The following is a 25,166-nucleotide window of genomic DNA, read 5'->3' on the forward strand; positions in this document are numbered from 1 at the left end:
CAAGGGAGGAGCCATCGAGGGCATTTGATTTGCTCATTCGTCACCTGCAGACCTCTTTCCTGCCCCATTAGGTCTGGCTGGAGGCCCAAGTGAGTTCTTTGCAACCCAAATTTGGATGTTTTTGAAATGCTGCCTGTGAGAGCAGAGGGCCTAGGTCCACTAAGCTACCCCAGACTCAGGAGGTCACTAAAAGCAAGTCCGTTATTGTCAATCCGCTCAGGCCAGCTGCAGCTTCCCTCGTCTTCCCGAGTCCTCGAGTCAGGGCCTGGGACCCATCCACAAAGGATCAGGTTTAGGGAAGTCAGTGATGCAAAGCTCTAATGGGTACCAGGCATCTCAAGTCCCGATGCTGGTTCCTTGGGGAAATCTGGCAGCCTCTGCCCTCTAGAGGCTGCTTTCTGAGCTGTCCCAGGGGCTTTGGGCGGTCTGACAGTGGGAACTGGCTCTGGTGTTATTTCAGAAACCTGCATGTCAGAAAGGCCCCCACTGACAGACTTGGCTGTACTTGATTTCCATTTCACTTTGATTCCTGATGTTGGGCTGTAGTCCATTCAGCAGAAAGCACTTTTCTTTTGGGTCTTGTCCCATATCCTCACACATATAAGCACACACATTTTAAAGTAGTATTTGTATCTCGTTGTAGGATGTACTGAAATAAGTCAACACCTCTGGATTTGACTTGCCATATGGATTGTTTGCCAAGGAAGATCCAGGGTGAAAACTGCAAGATTTGAAAAGGCCTCAGACTTTGGGCCCCCTGGGGCTGGTCTCCACAGGTGGAGAAAGTTTGTAAGTAATGCTGCTTGGTATTTTTGAGACTCCTGCTATCATGTATGTGGGCTTTCCCCAGCCTGTCTCTAACCCAGGAATTATTGTCTCACAGAATTACTCAGCAAAATAATTATTTTAGGTTTACTACATTGGTGCCAACCAGTAAGTGCCCAACCACCTTTCTTATGTAGTTGATTCTTTAAAATGATGCAAAAAAGTCTAACAATTTAGTTACGGCCAGGCTATCAGATTTAAGTGAAAAGTTGTGTTAATACACACGGCAGCCTGAAAAAAAACACACCTGCATGATAAAACAGGAAGGCACATTAGATCCCAAGAAATAAAAACACTAAGGTAGATAACGAGGAGGAAAGCTCACAGCTTCCTTCTTGGATGTAGCGTCTATCCCACAAAGTCTGTTAACTGCACAAAACTAGGAAAAGTCCAAAGTACTTGGCTATATCTAAGCTGTTTCCAACATGTAATTAGATTTGCATGTATAAATCTGCTTTTCTGTATCACACACAGAAAATTAAAAAAAAAAAAAGAACAGGGAACAAATTTCCAAGGATGAAATCTCCACATTTATTTTCTTTCATGTGCATAGAAAATGGCAGTGAAGTGTCCGAGGAAAGAGGCAGGGAATGGCCGTGGCGCTGCTATACCAGACTGGACTTTGTGCTTCTAAAGTACACTATTCATTTTGGAAACAAACGCTGTAGCTTGTCTTTAATTGCTAACAATTTCTTGGGTTTCCCATTTGTTTTTTAAGCTGTCATGTTTCTTCAAATCTCTTTTCAAATGACACACTGCATTACAAATGATGGCACTTAACCAATGTGGCATTTCCATATTTACACCAACAAAAGAAATTTACAAGACATAATAGCATACAATCTCGACGTTTAGTAATAGCAATAAAACATGAAGGGCATCCATTTTATTTTTTTTCTGTACAAACTATCAGAACATAACTTTATTCACATTAAAAAAATCATCTTTAATTTGATTTGACCTACACATCCCCATCTCATTTCACCCATTTCTCAAATCTCTCATCACATCGCCCACACCTTCACCAGACTACGGAATCTACAAGTAATTAGATCTAACACCTAAATAGAGCTTAGAAAGTTCTCTCTCTCTCAAAGGTTTCCTCACTTCCCTGATAATTCCTCAAAAAAGAAAATAAATGCTCTTCACTCGTTCCTTCCATGTCACTTTCACATTTCATCAGCACATCAGCACAACGGACTTTTCGTTTCAATCCAAACAAGGCTAGAAAGAAAGAGTTCCTCTCTGAGCATCTTGATGCTACACCCACGAGTCCGGGGACCCTGGGTACTGTTCTGCTCTATAAGAAGGTCGTTTAGTGGAATAAAAGTCTACATAATTTGTGGTCGATTTCAGTCCATACTGTGTTGAATAATCAGTAGAAGCTGGAAAGTGAACTCGATCATCAAAATAAGGATCTTCATAGCTATGAGGAGACTGCAAATACAATCTGTATGCATCAAAGTTCTTTCTGTGGGAGTCATCTTGACTATAATACAGCTGTTGATGCTGTTGACAAAATGAAAAAGCAAATAAATCAAAGAAATATTTGGAAATACATGTTTAAGGAAAATTAATGTGCGCTTCCTGCTTCGTATTTTGAAAACAATATTCAGTATTTGTGAGCTTAAGGTTCAAAGTTGTCTCTGGTACACACTGTATGTTTACTAATGGACTTGAAGGATGTGAACTACATTGACAGTTGGGCGTGCAGTTTGCTCAAGTCCCGTACCAAGGCCTCTACAAGCTGAAGAGCCAAAATAGTCCCAGGCTACCTCCCTCCTCAGAGGCCCAGTTTGTGCTCCGCTGTGGAGGGCCTATTACCTGGACATGCCCAGCCAAAGGATGGCCTGATGATTGCTCTGACACAGGGGAACCATTAACACGCGATGAATTTAGTTGGAGGGTGGATTTTTTGGCTTCAGATAGTTGTACAATTATAGAACCTTCTTTTAATTTAAAACATGCACTTTAGAGATGAAAATGTAGTCCATCCCTCAATTTTAGAGAAATGTGTAGTTACACTTAAAAAACTGCTATACTGTTAAAAGAATAAGCAATCTCCAGACAGGAGAGCAGTAAAATTACAAGAGATACGTGAACAAATCCGACGCTAAAGGGAAGATGTCCCTAGGCCAGGGCTAATGAAGTGGACTAGGAAGAAGCAAGGTGAACACATGTGCATCCGCACAGGGCTTCTCCCATTTCCTTCTGTGTTGTCTTATCTCTGATCTCACACTACTTTTTTCAAAGATGTTTGGAGAAAAACTGTCATGTCTTTCTTATGTCTGTCTTTCCTCTGGACCATGCCCAAATCCCCCCCTTTAATAAGATGTAACAAATTTACCACACGGATTATCAACTCATATTCTGCAACTAAATGCAGTCCAACATTATATGGAATTCAGAGCTAAATTCTCTTTCTAATTTAAGTTAGAGTTCTGATTCTGAGGCTATTTCTCTTGACTTAAAAACTGTAGCATAACTTCTGAGTAACTTGGGAAGTTCCTTTTCCTCCATCCCCAGAGAACAGATGATGAAATGGAGGGAGGTCTTAGAGAACCCTCGTCTGAAAGACAGGGTGCAGGCCTGCTTGGGGAACCCCAGCTGCCCAGGTGCCACTGGAAGGTAGGAGGAGAGACCAGATGACCCAGGTGGACAGCATCAGGAAGCACCCCAACGAGTTTCAGGCTCCCCCTGAAAGCAGAGATTGAACGTGACAACCAGGCACCCCAGTGTGATGGAGAGTGGGGCTCCCTGCAGCAGGGCGGAGTCCACCTTCACCTCGGAGACTAACAGAGCCTTGGCCACGAACCCGAGTATTTTCAAACCCTGGAAGCCTCGTGGGGAGGGAGTCATGGCGATGGAGAATGAGGTGCACAAGAGAACAATGAGATGAGAGAGTGAAGTGTGCTTACCGACCTTTCCCCACCCAGAGGATGGGAGAGCTTTTAGAGATCAACAGGGAAATAAATGTGGGAAAGGAAATTATTGGGCAAAGAATATGAGTCAAAGGCTTCATAGTAGGTTCCCATCAGGGCCTGGTGGTCTCAGCAGCACCGATTCGGATACTCAAGACATGAGGCTACTGTGCACGGGATTTGCTTAAACTACGACGAGCTTCTGAGGAGCGGAGATCCCCAGAGAGAGCTCCCCGGGCCCTGCCGTGCTGGCCCAGCTCTGGTAAGTCAACGGCGCGGCCCCCTTACTGTGCTGATGCCTGCTAACCGGCCTTCTGTAAGATTGATATTGCAAATTCACCTGTAGCCGTCTATTTTGTTCTCTTGCTGGTGAGGAATAGGAACTGATGTAAATTGGTGAAGGTTTGCTGGAGCCTGTAAGAAAATATTTTATGAAATTAAAACTAGTGCTCATCACTCTGGTCATTAGGCTGCGTGGGCTCCCTGCAGTGGGGCTGGTGTGTCCCTGACCAGGCTGCCTCCCCGGGGCCAGCACACGCTGGGACAGTGGGCTCCTGGGTCTGGCCTGGCTGCTCCTAGCCCAGGGCTGCTAGGGACTCATGAAAGCTGTGTGTGCTTTACCAAAAAGCAATGGGCCTGCTGGGGGAAGGGAAGCATTAGCACAAGCTCCATGCCTTCAGAGCAGCTTTGATTCAGAACCCCAGCACCTGGAAAGAGCAGGCACAGGCATGTTCTAAACAGTCTGACTACTGGGAGGCATATTCTTGGGTTTGCCACATTTAAGCACATTTTAAAATAAAAAAACCTGGCAATCAGATAGTTGCTTTAAGAGTCCACAGTAGACTCTGATGCCAATGATGTCACAGGTTACTTTTCTATTATTGCTAAGGCTAGCAAAGTTTTTTGTTTTGTTTTTTTGTTTTAAATGAGAAAAATGAAACATACTTGAGGCAAATTAGTTTATTGAAGCAAGCAAAGAAGATACGGAAGGGTGCGCATGCTACGGAGGCCATATGATAGTAAAGCTGGCTGCTGCAAATCTGAAGTAGCAGCGCACTTCAGTTTATATGTACATTTCCTTTGCAAAGAGCTGGATGCTGGAAATGTAGCATCTGCAATTTTCTGAGCTATTAATTGCCATAGTAACAATAGTCGATTAGCAAACAGTCCTGTGAAATCACAATTTTAATGACAACAGCACAACAGAGACTGTTCCCCCAGCAGTTAGGTTGCCATCAGCTTTTATTTATTTCTTTTTAATAAATTGGTCTTTTGAGAAAAGAGTGCTTTTTTTTTTGGGTAGCTCCCACTGCCTTTTTTGAAACCTCTAAAGTAGTTACAATACGCAAGATAGCCAAGCACAGGGACGATATGAAATCCTGGTAACCCTGTGGGCTGGCATCCTTTCAGTCAAGTGTAAGCACAGCTTTCGGAATAGGACATACAATAGTAATACTAATAATTTTTATTTTTGTTATTCTTAAAAAAATAATCACTTGGAGGAGAATCACATTATAAACTGTTATTCATTCAAACTCTTTTCCTTGAAAACGAAAATGAGACTGCTCTCCATTCTCAGGCCGGTCTAGGACAGGTGGCCCAGCACAGCGGCCCGGAGCTCAGGGTTCTGACCTGCTGGCGAGCAGGGAGGGGGCTGAACAAAGGGACTGCGTGGTGGGCGAGCCAGAACTCATGTCTCATCTGGGTACAGTGCGCTTTTTATCTGTGGTTACCAGCTTACTTAACTGAAAACAAGCAGAAAAGGCAACAGCCCCCAAAGCAGAAAATGGAGAGACTGGAACACGGTTCACTGCTGGGGGACCGACTCAGGGCAGGCATGGGTGGCTGCCCAGGCCGCCGGCCGAGGGCCTGGGAACACACAGCTTCTCGAGGTACTCTATCACACACCCCACTGGCATCTTACCAGGGTACAGGCCTTTATGTGTGGCATCCCCTTGGCTATTGTAATACTGCATAGGTGGCTGGGTCCTATCGTATTCAGAGCGAGGGTCTCTGATTCCTAACAGTGCTGGTGAGGAGGAGGTGCTGCCGACTGAAGGGAGAAGCAAAAGGAGGAGGGAGAGAGAAAGAGGAGGAGAAAGAAATCAGACTGTCAGTGGCTCTGGAAAAACAAAGGTCAGTAATTAGAAGTGCCGTGCAGCTGGTGCTAAATATGAGCTCTTAGCGGTGCTGTGAGTGCACAGCAGTCAGCCCTGAGCCACCGGGAGGCGACCTGCGGGCCGGCCACTGCGCAGTGCTGTCAACGCCTGGAAGCGGCCGCGATGACTCCATCGGGCCTTTGAAACTGGGTGAGAACAACTGACCAGCCAGCCATGCAAGAGTTACATTTGCAATGTAGAAGCCCAGCTCAGCTGCATGCAAAATACCCATCTATTATCCTTTATGTATAGCTCTTAAGTAAATATTTTGATTTCTAATTATTTCAAAAATACCTGCATCTCTAAATGTGTTTGAGTAAGAGTGCCAGACCATAAAATTTATCATTCTTTTTATGGTGATTGGCTGTCAGGGAAACTATGTAAACTCAGCAAGCCCAGCTATCAAGAGGCTCACGGTGGGCCAAACATTTAATAGCATATCTATCCATGGGTCTCCTTTTGGACATTTCTGCACAAAAGGATAGCACTGCTTATCTTTTTTCTTTTCTCAGTAAGAAATCATCTTGCTTGCACTGAGTTAATTATAGACGAGTCACCCATTCACCTGCTGGACCTGAAAGCAGCGGCGCCGGGACCCGCAAGGCAGTTCTGCTGCGTTGATGCTTTCAGAGAAAACATACATTCACAGTTTTCCTTTAAAAGTCACTTCACTGCGGAGTTGCTCCGTGTTACACAAAGGTGAGCACTCATGGGCAGTGTCCATGTGCTGCTCCCCATGCTCACTTTCTAGAAGGTGCTAGAACAGACAGCACACCCACCTGCCTCCACAATGACATTAGCGAGGCATCAGATGTGCCACAAGCAGATACCACACTAGCTGAGGGATGGGTGATGAGTCCTTCGCTGAACAGAACCCAGAAAGGTACCTAGGAACCTGGATGGGGGCTCGCCAACGCTGTCCAGTGTTTCAGAGATCCTCAGAACAAGTGCATTGTTTAGTAACTAGTCTTCTATCTAAAATTACTCTTTTGCCTGTACATATGCCTTCTGTTAAGCAGCTCAATCTCTGCCCCTTGCACCCCCTTTTCTAAGCCCCGAAGTAATTCTCAGCATTTTTATAAAGACAGCCTCAGGCCACACCTGGGAGCTCAGCATGGGTGTCAAAAATCAAGCATGGGTCCCTCTGAAGACAACTCATATTTTAAAAACTAAGATATAAATATACACCATACACAGTAGGCAGATAATTTAAAACAATTCCTAGTATGTAGAGACGTCCATTTATGTGACAAGAACCACTGGTCATATATTAGTCTTTTTGGACACATATGTCCAGATGAGAATACTGCCTGTAGTGGCAGAATACAACTAATCATATTGATATGTCTGAGTGAGAGATTTACAGTCAAATAAGATACTATTTTTCCTGTTTCATATAGGTAAGAATTAAATTTATAAGACTGACTTGGCTTGGTAGAAATATTCTGCCTTTACATGTAAAAAAACATTAGTCCGAGTCTCAAATCACTCTTTCTACCCAAACACAACCAATGAGTATGTAGCAAATCAAAGGGACTTCCTGTAAACACACCTGGAGGGCCTGTTTCCGTTAGTGCTGACACTGGGGGACTGAACGCAGCAGGGGAAGGAGGGGCAACTGTGAGGAAGGCAGAGGAGATCACAGCTCTCCCAGCTGTGGTGTCAAGATCTTGTCTAAAGAACCCTGTTTGTCAGAGTTTTCACCCAGAAAACTCAAGATCACTTTGGAAGAGATTCCAAACTGATGGCCAGCAGGTAGGCAGGGCAACCATTTTCAGGCACAAACTTGGGGTTCTCAAATTGTGCTCCTCCACTTTCCTGTACCTGCACCCCCAGGTCAGCTTGTCAAATGCAGATTGCTGGGCCCCTCCATGAACCCAGTGAAGCAGGATCTTGGGGGAGGGAAAGGACTGGGACCCTGGGATGCTTTTATGCATTGCAGTTGGAGTAAACTTTTAAAATGAAAGGATCTGGAAAGTGGGTGTGTTGCTTACAGTCTCATGTAATTCCCAAAGAAGGCTGGAAGAGCAGCGTGTGTGAATATGACTGGCTTAACCAGCTATGCGCAGTCTTCTCTGGTTGAGAAATAATGTTCTCTCACCAAGGAGGGAGTTTACCAACTAACCTGACTGAATGATGGGTGACATCTGTTGGTTGGTGGTAGACAAGGAAGGGTGCGATTTGAATCGGTCTCGCTCTAACGTCGACACAGGTGTAATAAAATGGTTCTGATTCCACCCATCCTGTGGAGTCAAAGCGGAAAAAGAAACCTCTCAAAATGAATAATGACATTTCATTACAATAAATGATTACGAATGTGCGCTCTGATGAATGCTAATTATGCCAGAGCTATTCCTGTAAGTTACCTTTTTATAAATGCTCCGGAGGTCCCGATATTGCCATAATGTATTCAAGACCTGGGCCGCTGCCTTCACCACTTTCAGAGATGATCTGGGGAGAGAGTGTGGATGTTAATGAGTGTGGATGGCACAGCCTCAGGCTGCACCTGAAGAGACTCAGGCTGTAAACCAGTAGCCAGGAGGCCATCTCCCCAAGGACCAGACAGAGGGCACAGAAGATGCTGCTAGAAGCCACCACCAGAGTCAGGTACAGTTGGGGGTCGGTTAGGTTCAGGGGTGGCAAGGACCAAAGCGAGGCTCCCAGGTAGTCAGCTGTGCGGTGAGAAACTAGGGTTGGTGGAGCCTGTGGCTTCTAAGTTGAGGGCGTCTCTCAGCATCTCCACGGGGGACCTCCAACCTCCCCCACATCTACTAAGGGGCTGACCTTGCTGGGGCTTTAGGATTAATGTGACCATGACCACACACCCTGAGTGTCTGAGGACCCTCCCAAGTTAATTTAATGTCTCTCCCCCGCATTATTAGGCCTTGATAAAACACCTTCACTGCCTTATCATTTACACCACAAATGTTTACACGTACATATGTGCTCCAAAGTTTGACTCAGAAAATACGGTCCGTTATCACGTCCCCTCTCTGGAGACATTCTGCTGACCCCAGGCGCGAGGCGCCGCATTTCACTGGGGGCTGTGTCTGTAAATCGCTGGCCTCGCCGGTAAGTGAAGAGGCAAGTGCAGCTTCCTGCCTCAGTGAAGGTCTCCAGATCCCCACACCAGGGGTGGAGCAGTGCTGAGGCGTGAGGATGAATTCTTCAGAATTCATTTTAACCTTAAAAACTGACTTTGAATGTATATCACGGATTTAAAATCTGATGGCCTCTTTCACTCCTTATCTTCCCAATTACACTCTCACGAAGTGGGGGAAGAAGAGAGGAGAGCAGGCTGCAAGCTGTCTCCACCCCCAACAACAGGATATGTTGCTGCTATGGAGGCTGAGGTCCCCAGCAAAGGCAGAGTATAGGCAAACTCAGGGCCTTCACCTGTTTTCCTCCTTCCCTCCTCCCACTAAGACTCACTCTGCTCCGTGTTCCTGACAAGTCAAGGGCAGAACCAGGTCAAACCAACCCACTCAAAGCCTTTCTATATTTTATGTTTTCAAAATGGACCACAGAGCAAGGAGATACTTCAAAGAAATGAACAGATGAAATTTCAGACACTGCCATGGCCTCACAGGGTCTTCACCCCACCCCACCCGACAATCCCACTCTCAGTGGGTCCTGACATCCCTGCTGTTATTCACCTCCCTCTCCTTAAATGTTAGCAGCAGGACACAGGCAGGAGGCCGACCTATGCCTGGCTCATACCCCCAACACTCGACAAAGCAGGAGCCTGACAGGTACACACTTTGACACAACCAGCCAGGATAGGTATTTTTAGAGACAAATTCTATGAGCAGAAACTTGACTCTCAAGAAAAGCAAGGAAGTTTCTCTGCTTCCCTTTGCAGCACAACTTCCAGAAAGAGTTAATGTATTCTCATCTCTAATTTCTCTCCTCCCATCTTCTCTCAATCAGGCAAGTCTCTACCCTCGTCCTACCTGATGGAACAGGAGCACGTGACATGTGCTCACCTCTGAAGCAGCTCTTCACTTGGCTTCTGGGGCACCACATGCCCCTGTTTTTCTTCTGAATGAGCCCTTTTGCTGGCTCCTCATCTCCTTGACCTCTAACTAGGAGGGACATCAGCACTTAAACCTCTTTTTCTTCTCGATCTACATTTCTTTCTTTATTGATTTCAGCCACTTCTCTAAACATGCTATTTATGTACTGATGACCCCCAAATTTACATTTGTAGCCTGGACCTGTAAGATGAACTCAACTCAAGAATATCCTCCTGCTGACCAGACATTCAGGTGGAGTCCAAAACAAACTCCCTTCCTTCCCTAAAACCTGCTCCTCCCACAGCTTCCCCATGGCGCTAAGTGGCAATCCCATCCTATCTTTAGCCAAAGACCTTGGAGTCATCCTTTGACATTCACCTCCTCTCGTGCCCCTCATGCAATCCTTCAGTAAATCCCACTGACGCCACCTCCACCCATGAAGAACCGACCACTATTTCACCACCCAAGTGCTGCCCCACGAGTCTCCACTTGGGGGGAGGGTCTGTCATTATGATCCCTTCTAGGGATGTCAGGTCATATCCTTCCTCTGCTGAACACTCTCCAACAGCTTCCGGCTTTACTCGGCGTAAAAGTCACAGTCCTTAGCTTCCCCATAGGGTCCTTTACTTCTGGTACTCTCCCTTCTCCTCTTTCCCTTGACTGGCTCTGTTCCAGTCCCACTGGCTTCCCGCTGCTCCATCTAAGGGCCCTTCCACACCCCTCTTCCCTCAGGCACTGTCCCCCTGAAGCCCACCCTGACCACCTTGTCTATGATTGTGATCCCCTCTCACCTTCCCTGATTTTAGTGCTCACAGACCATTCAGCACCATCCAAGTATGTTTCTCATTCAACTGATACCTCGTCTAGCTCTAACTCACCCCTGGGACGTAAGCTACCGGAGGGCAGAGGCTGCTGTGTGATCCACTCACCACTGCAGCACACGCAGGTAGGCAATGAACACTCAGTGAATGAATAAGGGAAGGTAATGATATGTTTGGAAGACAACTTGATTTGATCTAGGGCTTTCTGAATCTCTTACTTTGGGGAAAAAAGATTAGACTGGGTAATAATTTTTTTTTAAAGATACCAGGTTTTGGCATGGGTTCAGGATCTCCCCAGCTTCTTTGTATGTCTTTCACAAATGAAGGCTGTCTAACATTTTTTTTTTTAATTTCAGAGAGGAAGGGAGAGGGGGAGAGAGAGACAGAAACATCCATGATGAGAGAGAATCATTGATTGGCTGCCTCCTGCACCCCAACCTCCCGCCCCTGGGGATTGAGCCTGCAACCAGGGCATCTGCCCTGACCAAGAGTTGATCTGTGACCTCCCAGTTCTTAGATTGATGCTCAACCACTGAGCCACACTGGCTGGGCTAACATTTTAAGAGCACAAACAGTGATTACCGTACCTCAGAGAGAGGGGAGGGACCTGGACCGGGAGTTAACGAATGGATCTTAGCTTTATCTATAACGTTTCATTTCCTTTAAAATAAAAATGAGTGTGTGCTTTTATTACTTATGGAATAAAAAGACTCATAAAAAAGAACTGAAAGGAAATATGGTTAATGTTGATAGGTGTAGTTTCTGAGGGATGAGAATATACTTTGTAACATAATTCTTACATCTTAGAAAATCCTTTAAAAGTATAAATAAAAGACCAGACAAGGCAGAATGAGTTCTAACACTGTCACTCAGTCAGTTAATAAGCATTTACTGAGCACCTGGTATAGGCCAGGCTTTGCAGATGCAGAGGATACAGCAGTGAACAAAGACCAAGCCCCTGCTGGAGGGGGAGCAGAAGCCAGAGGAAGCCATAAATAACACGGGGAGTCGGTGCTGTGAGAAGAGAGCAGGTGGAGGCAGGGAAAGCAGAGACCAGGGCTATTTTACTTCGATCAGGTGGCTGCTGTGCTATTGTGCTGCAAAAGCAGCCCCACTTCCCACTTCCTTGAAGGAGACTCTGATTTGATACTAAGCCCAATTCATAGTCCTGCTATAGCTCCATGACAAAAACCTTCTATTTTTGCCACTGATTCTCTAATCCCTGCTTTTGTTGCTTTGTCAATTAGGTGTCACCCAGAAGCAAAGGGAAACGTAGGAGACAGGCCCCGGGCACAGCCTGAGGCCACACAGCAGGCCCTGTGCAGAGCGGTGAGTTTAATACACTCGGGGCACCTGCAGGAGTCAACCCTCAACAGAGGGTTCAAGAAGATGCTCTTGAAGAACAGGCCTGAAGCAGAGACGAAGGAGCAAGGGAAACAGCGCCCCCAGATCTTCCTCATCAGGCATTTCTGATTCCTCCAGGGTTGGCACAACCAAGTGCAAAGGTGTTATAACAAAGACCAGGAAAAGGACCACATGACTGCAAACCCGCTGTAAAAAATGCAGAAATCGCCCTGGCTGGTGTGGCTCAGTGAGTAAGTATCAGCCAGTGCACAAAAGACTCTTGATTTGATTCCCGTCACGGGCACATACCTGGGTTGTAGTTTCAATCCCTGGCCCTGGTTGGGATGCATGTGGGAGGCAACCAATTGGTATCTCTCTCTCTCTCTCTCTCTCTCTCTCTTTCTCTCTCTCTCTTCTCTCTCTCTCTCTTCTCTCTCCCTCTCTCTCTCCTGCTCTCCCTTCCACTCTTTCTCAAAATCAATGGAAAAAATGTCCTCAGGCGAGGATTTAAAAATATGCAGAAATAAATACATCCTTTCCAATAGGAAGCATATCCTGGACAAAGGCCCTTATCACAGGACGATCCCAGAAGTGAGGCTTGTGACCTCGTCTCCCTGCAGCAGACTTGCCTGTCTCCTCTGCCCTTGGTTATGTTCACCAGCTTTTCGATGCCCCCGGAGTCAGCCAGGGCTTTGGCGTTCTCCATGTTTTTGCTGGTGACCTCATGCAGAGCACAGCAGATGGCCGCCATGGTCTCATCAGACAGCACGCTGGGGCCCGAGCCTCCGGGGAGCCGGTTGACCAGGTCTCGCATGGCGTATTTACCTGCCAAATGCAAAAGATTTCATTCTCCTTTCAGAAGGTGCGAGGTTTTTGTTATTGTTCTTTAAAGATGGAGGCTGGGTAGCCTCATAAAAACAAAACACCGAGAGAGGAGAGACAGGGGAACCGCGGTGAAGGGTAAAGGACAGACACAAGGGGAAGTTAACATGTACTGCAATGTCACATGAAGAACGAATGATTTAATAAAACATTACTGTAAATCGCTGAAAGAAAATGTAAGTCGGTGGATAAAACTGGATACATCAATCCTGTTGTTTTAGTTCAACCATTTTCATTAACAGTAAGAAATAAAGGAATTATGATAGTAAATTTTATTCTTGACTCAATTCTCATGCATCAAAAATACCTCAGCTTCCTCTTAAACCTCTAAAAGCTGACCTTTGAAGAAGGTTTAGCTGGACAAAGCAGGACCACCAAACAAGGGTCTTCATTACATTCTCCTGGATCTCACCTCTTGAACCACGTACAGTTCCACATTTTTATCAAGTTGAGAGTAATATCAGCTGTTGACATCAGAAGTGATGTCAACATGTTCCTTTCTTTTAAAGAAGACACAAGATAATTATGGGTCTATTATCTCCCTGGAGCAATTCAACAATAATAAAGTCTTGATAAGACAGGCTGGGGAGTCCGCTAGCTACTGAAGTATTTCTTTAAGAAACTCAATTTCTCGTACTCCTCTCCAAAAAGAGATTATCTCTTGCTTTTCCAATTTCAATTACCAAGTGACAAACTGGAATAATTGCACTACAAACAAAAGAAATTAACTAAAGCCCTAGTTTTTCCCCTCAGCTAATAATTGAGTGGATATTAAGGGCTCTGGTGAAGGACCTATTTGTATACGCTGGTGAGCAGTGGACAGGCCCTGAGCACACACTGCAAGCTTTAGGGCGAGTCACGGTGCAGCCCGGTGCGCAGAGTGGAAAAGCTGCGACACTGTAAGCCCGAAGATAAATGTGGTTTTTAAGAACAGATGGTAAGCTAGCACTAGTGATTTGGAATACTCATGAACGACCAAAAGGTCCACGACGTGTAATTTGTCATTCTGCTAAGATACCACATTAAACAAATTGTACTCCTGACTCTTGGGATAAAGCGAGCAAGGGTGGGGAACGTTTGGCCCGCAAAATCATTTCTGGGGTGAGTTAATTAAATGTTTGACCAAATATAGAAGGCTAATTTTTAAGTTGATAATTTTGTGTGGCCCGCAAATGAGGTTATAAATATCCAGATGGCCCCTGACAGGAAAAAGGTTCCCCGCCCCTGCCTTAGAGCCTGTAGCTCCAGACAGCTGGGCTGGTCAGACTCAGGTGAGTATGCAGGTGACAAAACTTTACTTGTGAAAATGTCTCTGAAGAGAAAGCCCACTGCTAGTGCTGGTGACAGATGCGAGGAGACAGTGGAGGGGTCAGAGAAGGGGATGGTTCTTAGGAACAGAAGTGCTGGGCAACTTAGAGTCCGGGAAGGACTCAGACCTCAAAGGAAGGAAGGAATCTTTATGGGGAAACAAGAAAAAGTGGCTCATGAGCCAGTTCAAGAGTGCCGGGTGAGTAAAACAGTGCTCATCAGCGGAGAGAGAAAATGCTCGTGGAAGTTTAAAAGGGACGTGGGACATTCACAGACAGCACAGGACGCAGTGGGAGAGGCGGGGCTCTGAGTATAGGGACAGGCTCCTTTTCCCGGAGGACTTGGGCCAGTGCTGCTGGCCCTGCACCTCCTCCCTGTGGTGAATGACAGGCCACAGGGTTTATGTTGTCAACCCTTTATTTTTCAGCATTAAGAACTCCCAAACCACTTGTGCTTTTGAAAAGAAATTCAAATACAGATGTAACAAAATAACTTAAAAATCTCTCTTTGGGGACCGACAGGATTTCTCTTAAGGAAGTGTGGGAAGTAAGTTATGACACATCTGCTGGAATCAGGCTCACGCTCGACTGCACGAACAGAGGCCCCTTTCCTCTCCGTGGGGATGATCTGGCTCAAAGAAACGGGGTGTTGAGAGTAGGGTGATCGAGGCGATAATTTAGGATAGCAAGTGTGCCACCGAGTCCTCACAGCAACTCTTTAAGGCAAACATTCCTGCCCTTGTTCTTTCTCTCTCTTCCCATCTTCACCTCGGTCTCCCTCCCTCTCTAATGGCAGGTGTGTTTTAATTACTTCAATATATATTCACAAATCCATTCAAGGTCTTGTGAAATTTCCCCTGCCTCTCTCCTGTACTGTCACCAGCTGTGGGACTGGCGTGGAGCTGCCTCACCTCTCATCTCATTTACACAGCAGATGCACGGTGAGGGTAGCAGGCATCGTCAGCTCCCTTTCAGGGAATGGCTGAGGGAGTTTTCAACTTGGATGAAGGCACTGAGCCCAAATAGGCTCTATAGACCCTCCTGGTTCCACAACCAGTGAGCAGCAGATCCAGGATTTCACCTAAGTCTGGGAGGGTCTCTGGTCTTTTCTTTACCCCACTCTCTGCTTGAGATATGGCACCACACTGGAGGCAAGTGAGCTAAGCCGACCAGGGTGTACAACTTGAAGAGCTGCTCATTCTCAGGTTCATGCAAGTGCCAACCCTACGCTTGGGTGGACGTGAGGGTAAGTGCCTCCTAAATGTACCCTGTGTGCTTCACTTGCCTTACCCTCCCCTGACCCTGCCCTGGGGGGGAATGGCCTTGGGACAGTGACTCTGCTCCGCCTAGGCCCTAGGGTGAGCATTTACCCAGATCCCAGAGGGAAAAGCTACGAACATCTCATGTGGTTTCTTTTTCTTTAAAGGAGGAACACTGTAGTGTTGGTACTATCAGTCTCAAGTCAGAAAGGGAGAATTAAACCATTTCTTGTTGCTCAAGAAATGAACCTTTCTTAGGAAACAAAGACATCAACTCTATTAAGTAGTGCTGTAAAGTATAATGGAAAATGCTAGCTTTTCTGATTAGGGTTTAATTAATGAGCCCGCCTCTTGATGAAAAGGAATGGTCACAAAGAAAAGCCAGCAGGGGTACCCAAAACTGCTGAGAAAACAGGACCAGGACTCAGTTGCTAATCATTTTAAATGTTGTATTTGTATAAATCAAAAGAAGAGTTTTATAAATGCTGTAGTTCCTCTTCCTCTCTCTCTGTAGCTCACCTGGTCACCAGAACGTACCTATGAGCTCCTTGTTTCGAACATCTAGTGCCATATTCCTCAAGGCAGTCGCCACAGAAGAAACCACTCTGTCATTATCCATTCTCAGAAGCTCTACAAGGATGGGGAGCCCTTTTTCTTTGCGGACGGCCGCCCGGATATACGCTGCAAACTAGTGAGGAAAACAAGGCAATTAGTAATATAGAACAGAGTTCAGCTCTCAGATGTTATTGTTGCCTAAAAATGATGAACTAATAGATTAAATGTTTTCTTTCCAATTGGAGATTAAATCTGTGGTGTCAGTAAAGAGAAAATCATAGTTGGGGATAAAGATAGGCTAGGATGACTGATTTAAAAAGAAATCCCAAAGCCTGAACATCTCAAACCACCATCTGCCAGATATTGTGCAGAAAAGAGAAGGCAGTGATTACTGGCTGCCTCAGCTACATCACACGATTAAGGAAGAATCTCGATCTTCTCTGCAGTTGGACCCAAGCCAGGCCCAGAGGCTATAAATAGGATGGCAGAGGCATAGCTGATCAGCGCGCATTAAAGGAGAACCTGTCTCCATCAAGTCCTGCTTTCTCTCTGTCTTGTCCGTAACAATATGTAGAGTTCAAAACCTTTCAAAGAGATTCCTTGGAACAATCCCTGCCTCAGAAGAAAATGAGTTTTCCAGAAACATTGAGCAACATAACTCACTCATGTTGGTGAAAAAGTAAGTATATTCCTGTGTGAAATGCTTTCTCATTCAAGATTAGGTAGCTGCTGCTGCTTTTTAAAATCTACAGTCCAAGTCTTTTGCAGGTCTGAACGATGCGTCAGTCTGTGCACCACAGGAATGGGAAATGAACGCCAAGTTATCAGGGAAACACCAAAAAAATCAGAAAAAGGTAACATTTGAAAATGGGCCTTGAATCTTGTTTTGAGCTTTCACTGACATTTTTACCAAGGCAAATTGTCTTTCAAAATTCAGGGTGATTGAAAAATGCTGCTCATTAAACATCTAATACTTTACTGCTGTGGTCAAGACCTGAGGACAAAGATCCGCCAGCCCTCTGTATTATTTCGAACATTAAAATATGTGATTGACCAGTCTCTTGAATAACAACAAGCATAGATTATCTTAATAATATAAATAAGAGGAAAAATGCATTTCAAAGATCCTATTCACATTCTTCATATAAAACAAATACTATTTTCCACATGAAATCTCCAGGGGGAAACAGTGCATAGCTGCCGTAGGGCTGGCAGCTCCATCAGCCTCTCTCTGACGCCTGCAACCAAGCCAACGCCTGTCTCCCTTGGAGACCACGGCTCAGCCCAGCCCTGAGCGCCTCCCTTCAGAGCACTGGTCATCACTGCTCCCCAAACAGCTTCTGACTGGGTAACCTCTGTGGCCGTGATTACCTGGTTTTCTTAACAAGGGTCCAATATTTTGATTTACTATTTTAGATGCTGTTCATATTTTAAATGAGTTTGCCATCTAACTTTCATTTATTAAATGATCCCAGAAATGAAATTCTACAGAACTTAAATCACATCTCTTTTAATTATTATATCTTTTTAAAATTATCATCAAATGTGGGGGGTAGGGGAGGCCAGGGGATTGTCAAGGGCGGGGGAAAAAAAGGAGAAATATGTAATACTCTTTGTAATAATTTAAGCAATAAAAAAATATCTTAAAAAAAATAAATAAATAAAAAATAAAATTATCATCAAATGATCCTCAAGTCACAAGCTGGAGCTGAATGCTGAGTCATCAACAGAAATGTTACGAATACATAATTATATGCTGAGCACTGTCGTAGGTCCTCCACATTTATAATCTTTTAATCTGCACAACCACCTCCTGTGGTAGATATTATCTCCATTTACAGATGGCTTAGCACTAGCCCCCAATTATCTGTATATATTCAGAACAGCAGCTGGCTGCATGAAATAAACCATGCCAGGCTTAGCAATGCTTTTTATTCCCATGGATAATACAGTGGCCAAAAGATTCTCATTTGGGAAGTAGTGGTGGAGGAGGTAGCCAAAAACAAGCATTATAGTAACTCTACTAAAATACACTCGTCAGGACATTCCTAGAGGTTGAAATGTTTCAGTCAAGGACTGTCTGGAAAGTTGCTAGATGACATTTAAAAGTTTTGAGGACATGCTTAAAATGGTAACGGCAGGAAACCACCTTCATTCTCATAAAGAAGTCACACACCTACAAGGGGATGTGGAAACTCACCATATGCATGTTCTGTGAGCACCTGAGAGAGGAGCAGTGGCCCCTCTCCTTCGCTGCATCGCTGCCCAACCCCAGCTCTTCTGCAGGTGCTCAGCATCTCTCACCTGCTCCCCAGTAAACCCCAGCCTCTACTTTCCTCTTCTGTGAATTCACCGTCTGTACAGCTCTATCCGACAGTGTCCACGTCGGCCTGTGCCACTTGTCTGCTTAACCCCTTTTGGTGGTGCCTCGTCTGTGGGTCAGGTCCCAGCTCCTGAAGCTTGGCAGTCACACCTGCTCGCGATGCCCGGCTCCATCAAGGGCCACTCCCGGCCCTGCCCACAAATGCTCCAGCAACCAGCCTGCAGTCTCCACTCACTCTCTCCTCACCCAAGGCCTTCCTTCTCTTGTCCCTTTACCTGGGTCACTCCCTCTGCACTCCAACTTCAGACTCTGCTGGCTTAGTTCTGCCAGCAGAACCAAGAGTCCCTTTGGGGAGCACCACCCCTCCAGGAAATCGTGCTTGCCTCTTGGTCTCCCCTTTCCTGGCCTTTCCCTCCCCTGCTGGGCTGGAATAGATGTTCCCCACCGAGACCCCGCAGCACACACAAGCTGTGACATCTACACTGCACTGACTTGATCTGTCTGCTGGGGCCATGCCACACTCATCTTTGGATCCCCAGAGCCAACTACTCTCTCTCCCTTTCCAAACTCTGAACAACCACGTCCCTCTCACCACCTCTGCTGACGTGACTGCACAGACGGGAAGTGTGGACAGGCAGAAGACGCCTACCTTCCAGTTTCCAGCAGAGAGGTTCTGGAGAGATCCGGCAGAGCCCTCCAAGGTGGCTGGGTTGGAACTTTCTGCTAGAAGAGTCAGATATGGTTTTACCACCGACGGATGCCACAGCATCTCAACCCCTTTGGGGGACTTTGACAGTCCTGGAATAGGACCAACTCCATCCCACTGAAAGACAGAGAGCACACGTTAAATGAAGCAAAGTGAACACAATCTCCAACATCGGAAACCAACCCTCTCTAATGGGCTCAGCTACAGCTAACGTAGAACAATGGTATCATGAGAATATTATTTTTCTCGTCCAGTAGGTGATTTCTTACTCCCAGAGAATGAAACTTTAGTTTCATGTCAAGTAAAATACTTACTTGATCCTCTTGTGGCGTTCTCTTTTTCTTTTTTTTCTTCTTCCCCCAGCAGCTTGGCTCCGAGTCTTTGCTGGGAGACTCTTTGCCTAGTAAGTCATCCAATTCGTTCAGCCCCAGCAGCCGGGCCTGAGGGACCTCCAGTTCCAGCCGGTAGGACAGGTTCCTCAGGGTGCACACGCAGTTCTCCACGGTCTGAAACCCAACACAGCGTATAATCAAAACTATCCCAGCACATTAGTTCAGAATGCTTCTGTTCTGAATGCCAATAATATTAAATACATGTAGAATATGAAAGATCTGCCTTTTCTTACAGGAACGTGAAACAGTCTAAAGGAAGAATTAGGATTCCAGAACTTCTATGGAATATCCAAAGGACAGAATGCAGAGCCATCCAGTACATCTGAGGATCTGATTTCATGCCAACTAAAATGTGCAAGGCCCCAGGAGAGAAAGTGCCCAGTGTTTCTGCTTCGGGGCAGCTGCAGTGGCAAAATGCAGTTGAGTTGCCAGAACCTCACTCCTCACCAAGTCCTCATCATGACAACAGGTGTGACCAACCCTCTCTGGGGACTGCCGTCCCCCCAAGTCCCATCTTTATCTCCTCCTTCCACCTCCCAACTCTCCCCACTCTCTGTGCAAAGTTCCGTGATCTCTTTTCTCTGTGGACAAGCTGCCTTCTGTACTTGGTCTTTTGCTCCTAAAGCTTGTATCACACCTCTAACTGGGAGGCCAAGTCACTTCACTGAGAGTGTCTAAAATCAAGTTCAGCTTCTGCTCAGCAAGCTCCCCTTCCCACTTGCTCTCTTCTTCATTTTCATTTGCAGATCTCCTGGTTCAACAAGGCTCAAATAAAAACCTGGCCATCACCATCTTCTCTCCGAGCCCACCACTCATCATTCCTCTTCTCTCTCTCAGACCCATATTTACAACCCAAGGACTTCTTATGGACTCTCCCAGTTCTGCCCACGGTGAACACCAAGTACCCAGCCGGCCTTGACCTCCTGACACTTTTAGTCCCTCCTCCTGTTTCTCCCGACCTTCCTCAGTCCCTGCTCCTGAAGAGTTGAATGCCTTGTGCTAGGGCCAGGATGGAGAAATCAGGAGGGGGGACAAGGAGCTCGTGCTGGGAACAGACCAGCCTGACATTAGAGGGAGGGGAAGGGCCAAGACTGGGACGTAAAGAGAGGCCCCTAAGGTTGGCGCTGGAGCCGGGCTGTGGATGCACTGAGGGGTTACAGTGCCTAGAGTAGGAACTTTTATCCAGTAGATACTCAAATACAGGTGGATCTGGTTCTGGCAGGAGGAATACAGAACTGGAAGGAACAGCAGCAGGGAAAATCGACAAAGGGCCCAGGGAGCCACAAAGAAAGTCAGGACCCCACAACTGCTAGGTCCTTTACCGCATGGCGTCACTCAGTTTTCCCTGTTCTGGGGCTACTTTCTGAAGTCGTCATGTCCCTTGTGAACTTGTAATTTTTAGAGGTTCCACCCCACCCCCCCTTAATCTGGAGAGTACCCTAGTGAGGAGGAGAGGCTCAGGAATCCCAGAAAGAACCAATGGCATTCAACTAGCGGTGTCAGCAGCTGCTGTCATGTCATCGTGCCCCCACATGGCCAGGCAGGCACTGACCTTGCTGTCGTAATCGGATGTGTTCACACACGTGTGGATCACATACAGCAGCGAGTCCACCAGCCCCTCACAGGATCGCATCTGCTTCCGGGCTTCCTCCCCTGCGGAGCTGAGGTTCCTAAACGGAGAGACACATGGAGCTGCTGAGATCAACGACTCACTAGCAGCCTCAGAGCCTTACCTCAGTGACCGAGAGAAGACGGTGGCCACGAGTAGACATTCTGGGGCTTACACTTTAACATTCTGAGGGCTCACAACAGCTAGCTCCCCATGAGCCACACAAAAAGACGGGAGCAGGAGCATCTGAGCTTTCTCTCTCTCTTGCGCATGTGGCGTGCCACTTTCTAACCTCCTAAGATGATGATTTTGGGGTTTATCCTCCTCAGTTTCCTCAAAGGTAAAAGGGGAGAATGACAGTAACTATTCCATAGGGTTGTTGCAAGGAAGCGATGATTTGCTGCATATAAAGCAATTAGACAAGTGCCTGCCACATAAAATTCCCAGTGTTTGTCAGCCATGCTCGTTATTTTAGACTTGCATTACCCTCCCTGTTAGGCCTGAAGGTCCTTCCAGTCCATTATGTTTTGCATCTAGCAGGTGGCCATGAACACTTCTCGACGAACACAGGAAATGGCATTTTTTGTGTAAACATTCCAGTTCAATATGCACATTTGCTTATGCTGTACTTTTCAATTCTTTAAAAAACCTGAAAATTGTTTTAGGTCTCATCCATTTTGAAATGTTTGATATCAGTTTGCCTTCATGAACTGATACCAAATCAGAAAGATATATTTTTTTAGGTTCCATTTACAAGATTCTAGGCTAACTCTGAGATTTTCAAATCTTAAGATTTTTCTTTTCATCTTTATTTTTTGGAGCCAGAAAGGTAAAGTCACCTCTCAGCAGCACTCAGCAGCTGCCTCTTGCATTCCTCCATGAGCTCCTGGCCCCCTCTCCGCTGGTTCTTCTCTCATCTCGCTGCCTTTCCTTCTGAGCCTCTCTGCCAGTGGGTCCCTCTGACGGTCCAGGGCTACAATGATCCCTTCTTACCTTTATCTCGGCCTTCCTTCTCTCCTTGGCTTTAATACAGCCTATGGACCCTGAACGCCCAAACGTGGATATTTAGCCTGGCCTCTCTCTAGAACTCCAGACCCATTTATCCAATTGTTTCCAGGATATTACCACACGAGTACCTAATTAGACATCTCAGAATGGATGTGGCCAACACTCTCACCTGCTCTCCCTCCACCCTTTCTCCTCCCTGACTTCACCCACAGCACTTCTGTGCTCCTAGTTGCTCCAGCCAAAGAGCTAGGCGTTATCCTTTTATCATCCCTTTCCCTCGCCCTGATATCCAGTTCACTAGCAAACCCTGCCATCTCTCCCTCCACAAAACACACCCCCATCTGCCTACCTCTCCCCAGTACCTGGTCTAGGCCACTGTCACCTTGTCTGAGTCACTCACTGAGCAGCCTTGTCTTCTGTGTCTATGTTGCCCACACCCAGTTCTCCACATCACAGCCAGAAACCAGTCCATCACTCCCATGAGTCAACCCTCTGATGGTTTCCCATGGCACTTGGAATGAAGTGCAAACTCCGTCTTTGATTTAAAAAATCTTACATAATCTGATTCCACTCTGCACCTTGACCATTCCTGCCCTGGAGCCTTTACGCTAAGCATCACTGCTGCCTCAAACTCATGTCCTCCTGACGCCCCACCCTCAAATGGGTAGCTCCTTAGGTTTTTCAGATCTTTGGTTTAAATTTCACCTTCTGGGAGAGACCATCTGATCATCAAAACAATCACCCAAAAACTCTGACACCACCCCTTTTTTTTAATGGCACCTATTGTGACTTTTTGTTTGTCTGTCTTCCCCAACAGAACATGAGCAGGGATCTAGTCTATCTTGTTCATCGATTCCACAAGGAAGGCATTCACAAATGTTTATAACCATGAACCAATGGAGAGCCTGGGTATGTGTCCTGCCCCTGGGTGTGTGTCCTACCCCAGGGCCTTCCTGGAAGTCTGGCAGGCTGGCTGAGGAGTAATCACAGCCTCCCTGGATCCAGGTGCCGGGAGAGAACGAGATGCCGCTTCCACAAATGACCAGTAAGTGCTATGAGCTGCCTTTAGACCAGCGGTTCTCAACCTGTGGGTCGCGACCCCTTTGGGGGGTCGAATGACCCTTTCACAGGGGTCGCCTAAGACCATTGGAAAACACATATATAGTTACATATTGTTTTTGTGATTAATCACTATGCTTTAATTATGTTCAATTTGTAACAATGAAGATACATCCTGCATATCAGATATTTACATTACGATTCATAACAGTGGCAAAATTACAGTTATGAAGTAGCAACGAAAATAATTTTATGGTTGGGAGTCACCACAACATGAGGAACTGTATTAAAGGGTCGCGGCATTAGGAAGGTTGAGAACCACTGCTTTAGACACAGGCATCTGAGTTAGGGAGCTGGCCTGTTTTCCAGGATCCTGACTCTTGCCATCCCCCACCCTCGAGGGGGCTGACAGTCACCTGTCTCAACAGTGAAAGACTTCAGAGCAGCAGCCAGACCTCCCTCTGCCTCTTCCAAGCTCTCTGCTGCAGAGATGTTTATGCGTCAAATAGCGCTCACTGTGTGTCACATACTAGTAAAATGCTAAGCACTTTACACAAGCTGATTCTTCACAACTCTGCGGTGGTACTACTATCCCTATTCTAAAGATGAGGATACTGCAGCTCAGAGTGGGATGGGAAGCCAGGTGCCTGAGGCCAGAGCCCCCTCTCATCATCACCAGGCTGCTCTGTCCTGGGCACTGTAAGCCAGGGAAACTGGGCAGAAATTGAGCTCATGAGTGTGAACGGCAACTAATGAGCAATACTGTGTGCACTTAAGGGAGGCTTTATGGAGTCTACATGCTCAAGATAATGACGCAAAGTACTACTTGGGCTCATTTTCATTTACTTATAAAACTCAAACCCAATGACTGTTTAAACCACACACCTCTTCGCACTCTTTTAAAAACAAAAACGCTTTAACCATCACATTTTGAACTTAAAAACCAGGGTACAACATTAGCAATCAGAATGTGATAACCAGAAAAATGCTGTTCAAGTGGAAAACGCAGGAATTTTGGCAGAATTTCAGACTGAAAGGCCCTTTGACTAAATCACAGAAGAGTCATTTATAAGATAATGTCTTTCAGGCTCTTAGTCTGAGCTCATGATGTTTTCTTCACAGGATAACCAAGTCTAGTGGCCTACATTTTGAAACAAACTTGGAAATTTAGGTAGGTGTTACCAAAATGAAGTAAATCCTCCTATGATTTAAGCACTGAATTCATTAGGATAAAGACTTTACCTCAGGCAGCCTGTTGTGTTGCGCAGAACAAGTGAAGTCTGAAATTTAATTTTATGATCATCATCAAACGAAGAGTTATTCCATCCGGAGTGTGGAACGATCACAGTGTTTGTTAAGGTCGAGAGAGCATCTCGAATGATTGTCATCTTGACGGCATCACATGAGGATAAATTCCAAAGAACTCCTAAAAATGCGAGTTTAGACATCAAATCATCAATGAAAGATGCTGCCATTTCAGTAATGAAATAAACATACGAGCTCTCATTGATGTGAACCCAGTCTGCTCCGAACCTAATCTATTGCATCCAGGCTGGGCTGGATCCCTGGTAAATGTCGAATGAACATATGTGAGCTTCTGGCACTATCACAAAGCTGGGAGAGTCCTTCTCTCAAGTTTTAGAGCCCGTGTATCTATCAGGCAAGACAACTATGGCTTTTACAAAGCAAATTAGTTGCTCTGTGAGGTGAGGGGCACTATCCACTAACATGGTCATAATATAACATCTACGATTGTTGTAAAACTGCCAGTCATTGCGTTATCCCTTTCGTTCAATGTTCTGTGAGACAAACCATTTTTAGAACTTGGAATAAGCTTCTTTTTCTCAAAGGACTGGCATGTGTCTCCTCATCATGCCTTCTCCTACTTTTGGTACTGGGATGCTCACACTTAATGCAGTAGCTTTAATGGCACAGAGGGGGGGCTACTTTTGCTTCCTATTTATTTAGATAAGGTTTGGA

General features: G+C 45.9%; 1 protein-coding gene across 7 annotated transcripts in view; it reads right to left on the reverse strand.

Moving 5' to 3' along the window:
* Positions 1-1,336: 1,336 nt before the first annotated feature.
* PKP4 (plakophilin 4) overlaps positions 1,337-25,166 on the reverse strand; it is a 155,341-nt gene continuing 131,511 nt past the window's right edge. For 2 of the 7 annotated variants that reach the window (XM_014446187.2, XM_014446208.2), the window contains exons 11-21: positions 24,429-24,612; positions 21,063-21,180; positions 19,433-19,624; positions 19,062-19,235; positions 16,072-16,222; positions 12,716-12,911; positions 8,272-8,356; positions 8,031-8,148; positions 5,671-5,799; positions 4,087-4,160; positions 1,337-2,334 (exon numbers count right to left, since the gene is read on the reverse strand). In XM_014446187.2, the coding sequence (XP_014301673.1) occupies positions 2,086-2,334; positions 4,087-4,160; positions 5,671-5,799; positions 8,031-8,148; positions 8,272-8,356; positions 12,716-12,911; positions 16,072-16,222; positions 19,062-19,235; positions 19,433-19,624; positions 21,063-21,180; positions 24,429-24,612 (1,670 nt within the window). In that variant the 3' untranslated portion in view covers positions 1,337-2,085. Of the gene's footprint in view, positions 2,335-4,034; positions 4,161-5,670; positions 5,800-8,030; positions 8,149-8,271; positions 8,357-12,715; positions 12,912-16,071; positions 16,223-19,061; positions 19,236-19,432; positions 19,625-21,062; positions 21,181-24,428; positions 24,613-25,166 lie in introns of all 7 variants that reach the window. The other 5 variants (XM_014446190.2, XM_023745771.1, XM_023745765.1 and 2 more) reach the window with 4 other exon arrangements.

Source organism: Myotis lucifugus, unplaced genomic scaffold (genome assembly GCF_000147115.1).
Source record: "Myotis lucifugus unplaced genomic scaffold, Myoluc2.0 scaffold_5, whole genome shotgun sequence".
In the NCBI taxonomy this organism is placed as follows: domain Eukaryota; kingdom Metazoa; phylum Chordata; class Mammalia; order Chiroptera; family Vespertilionidae; genus Myotis; species Myotis lucifugus.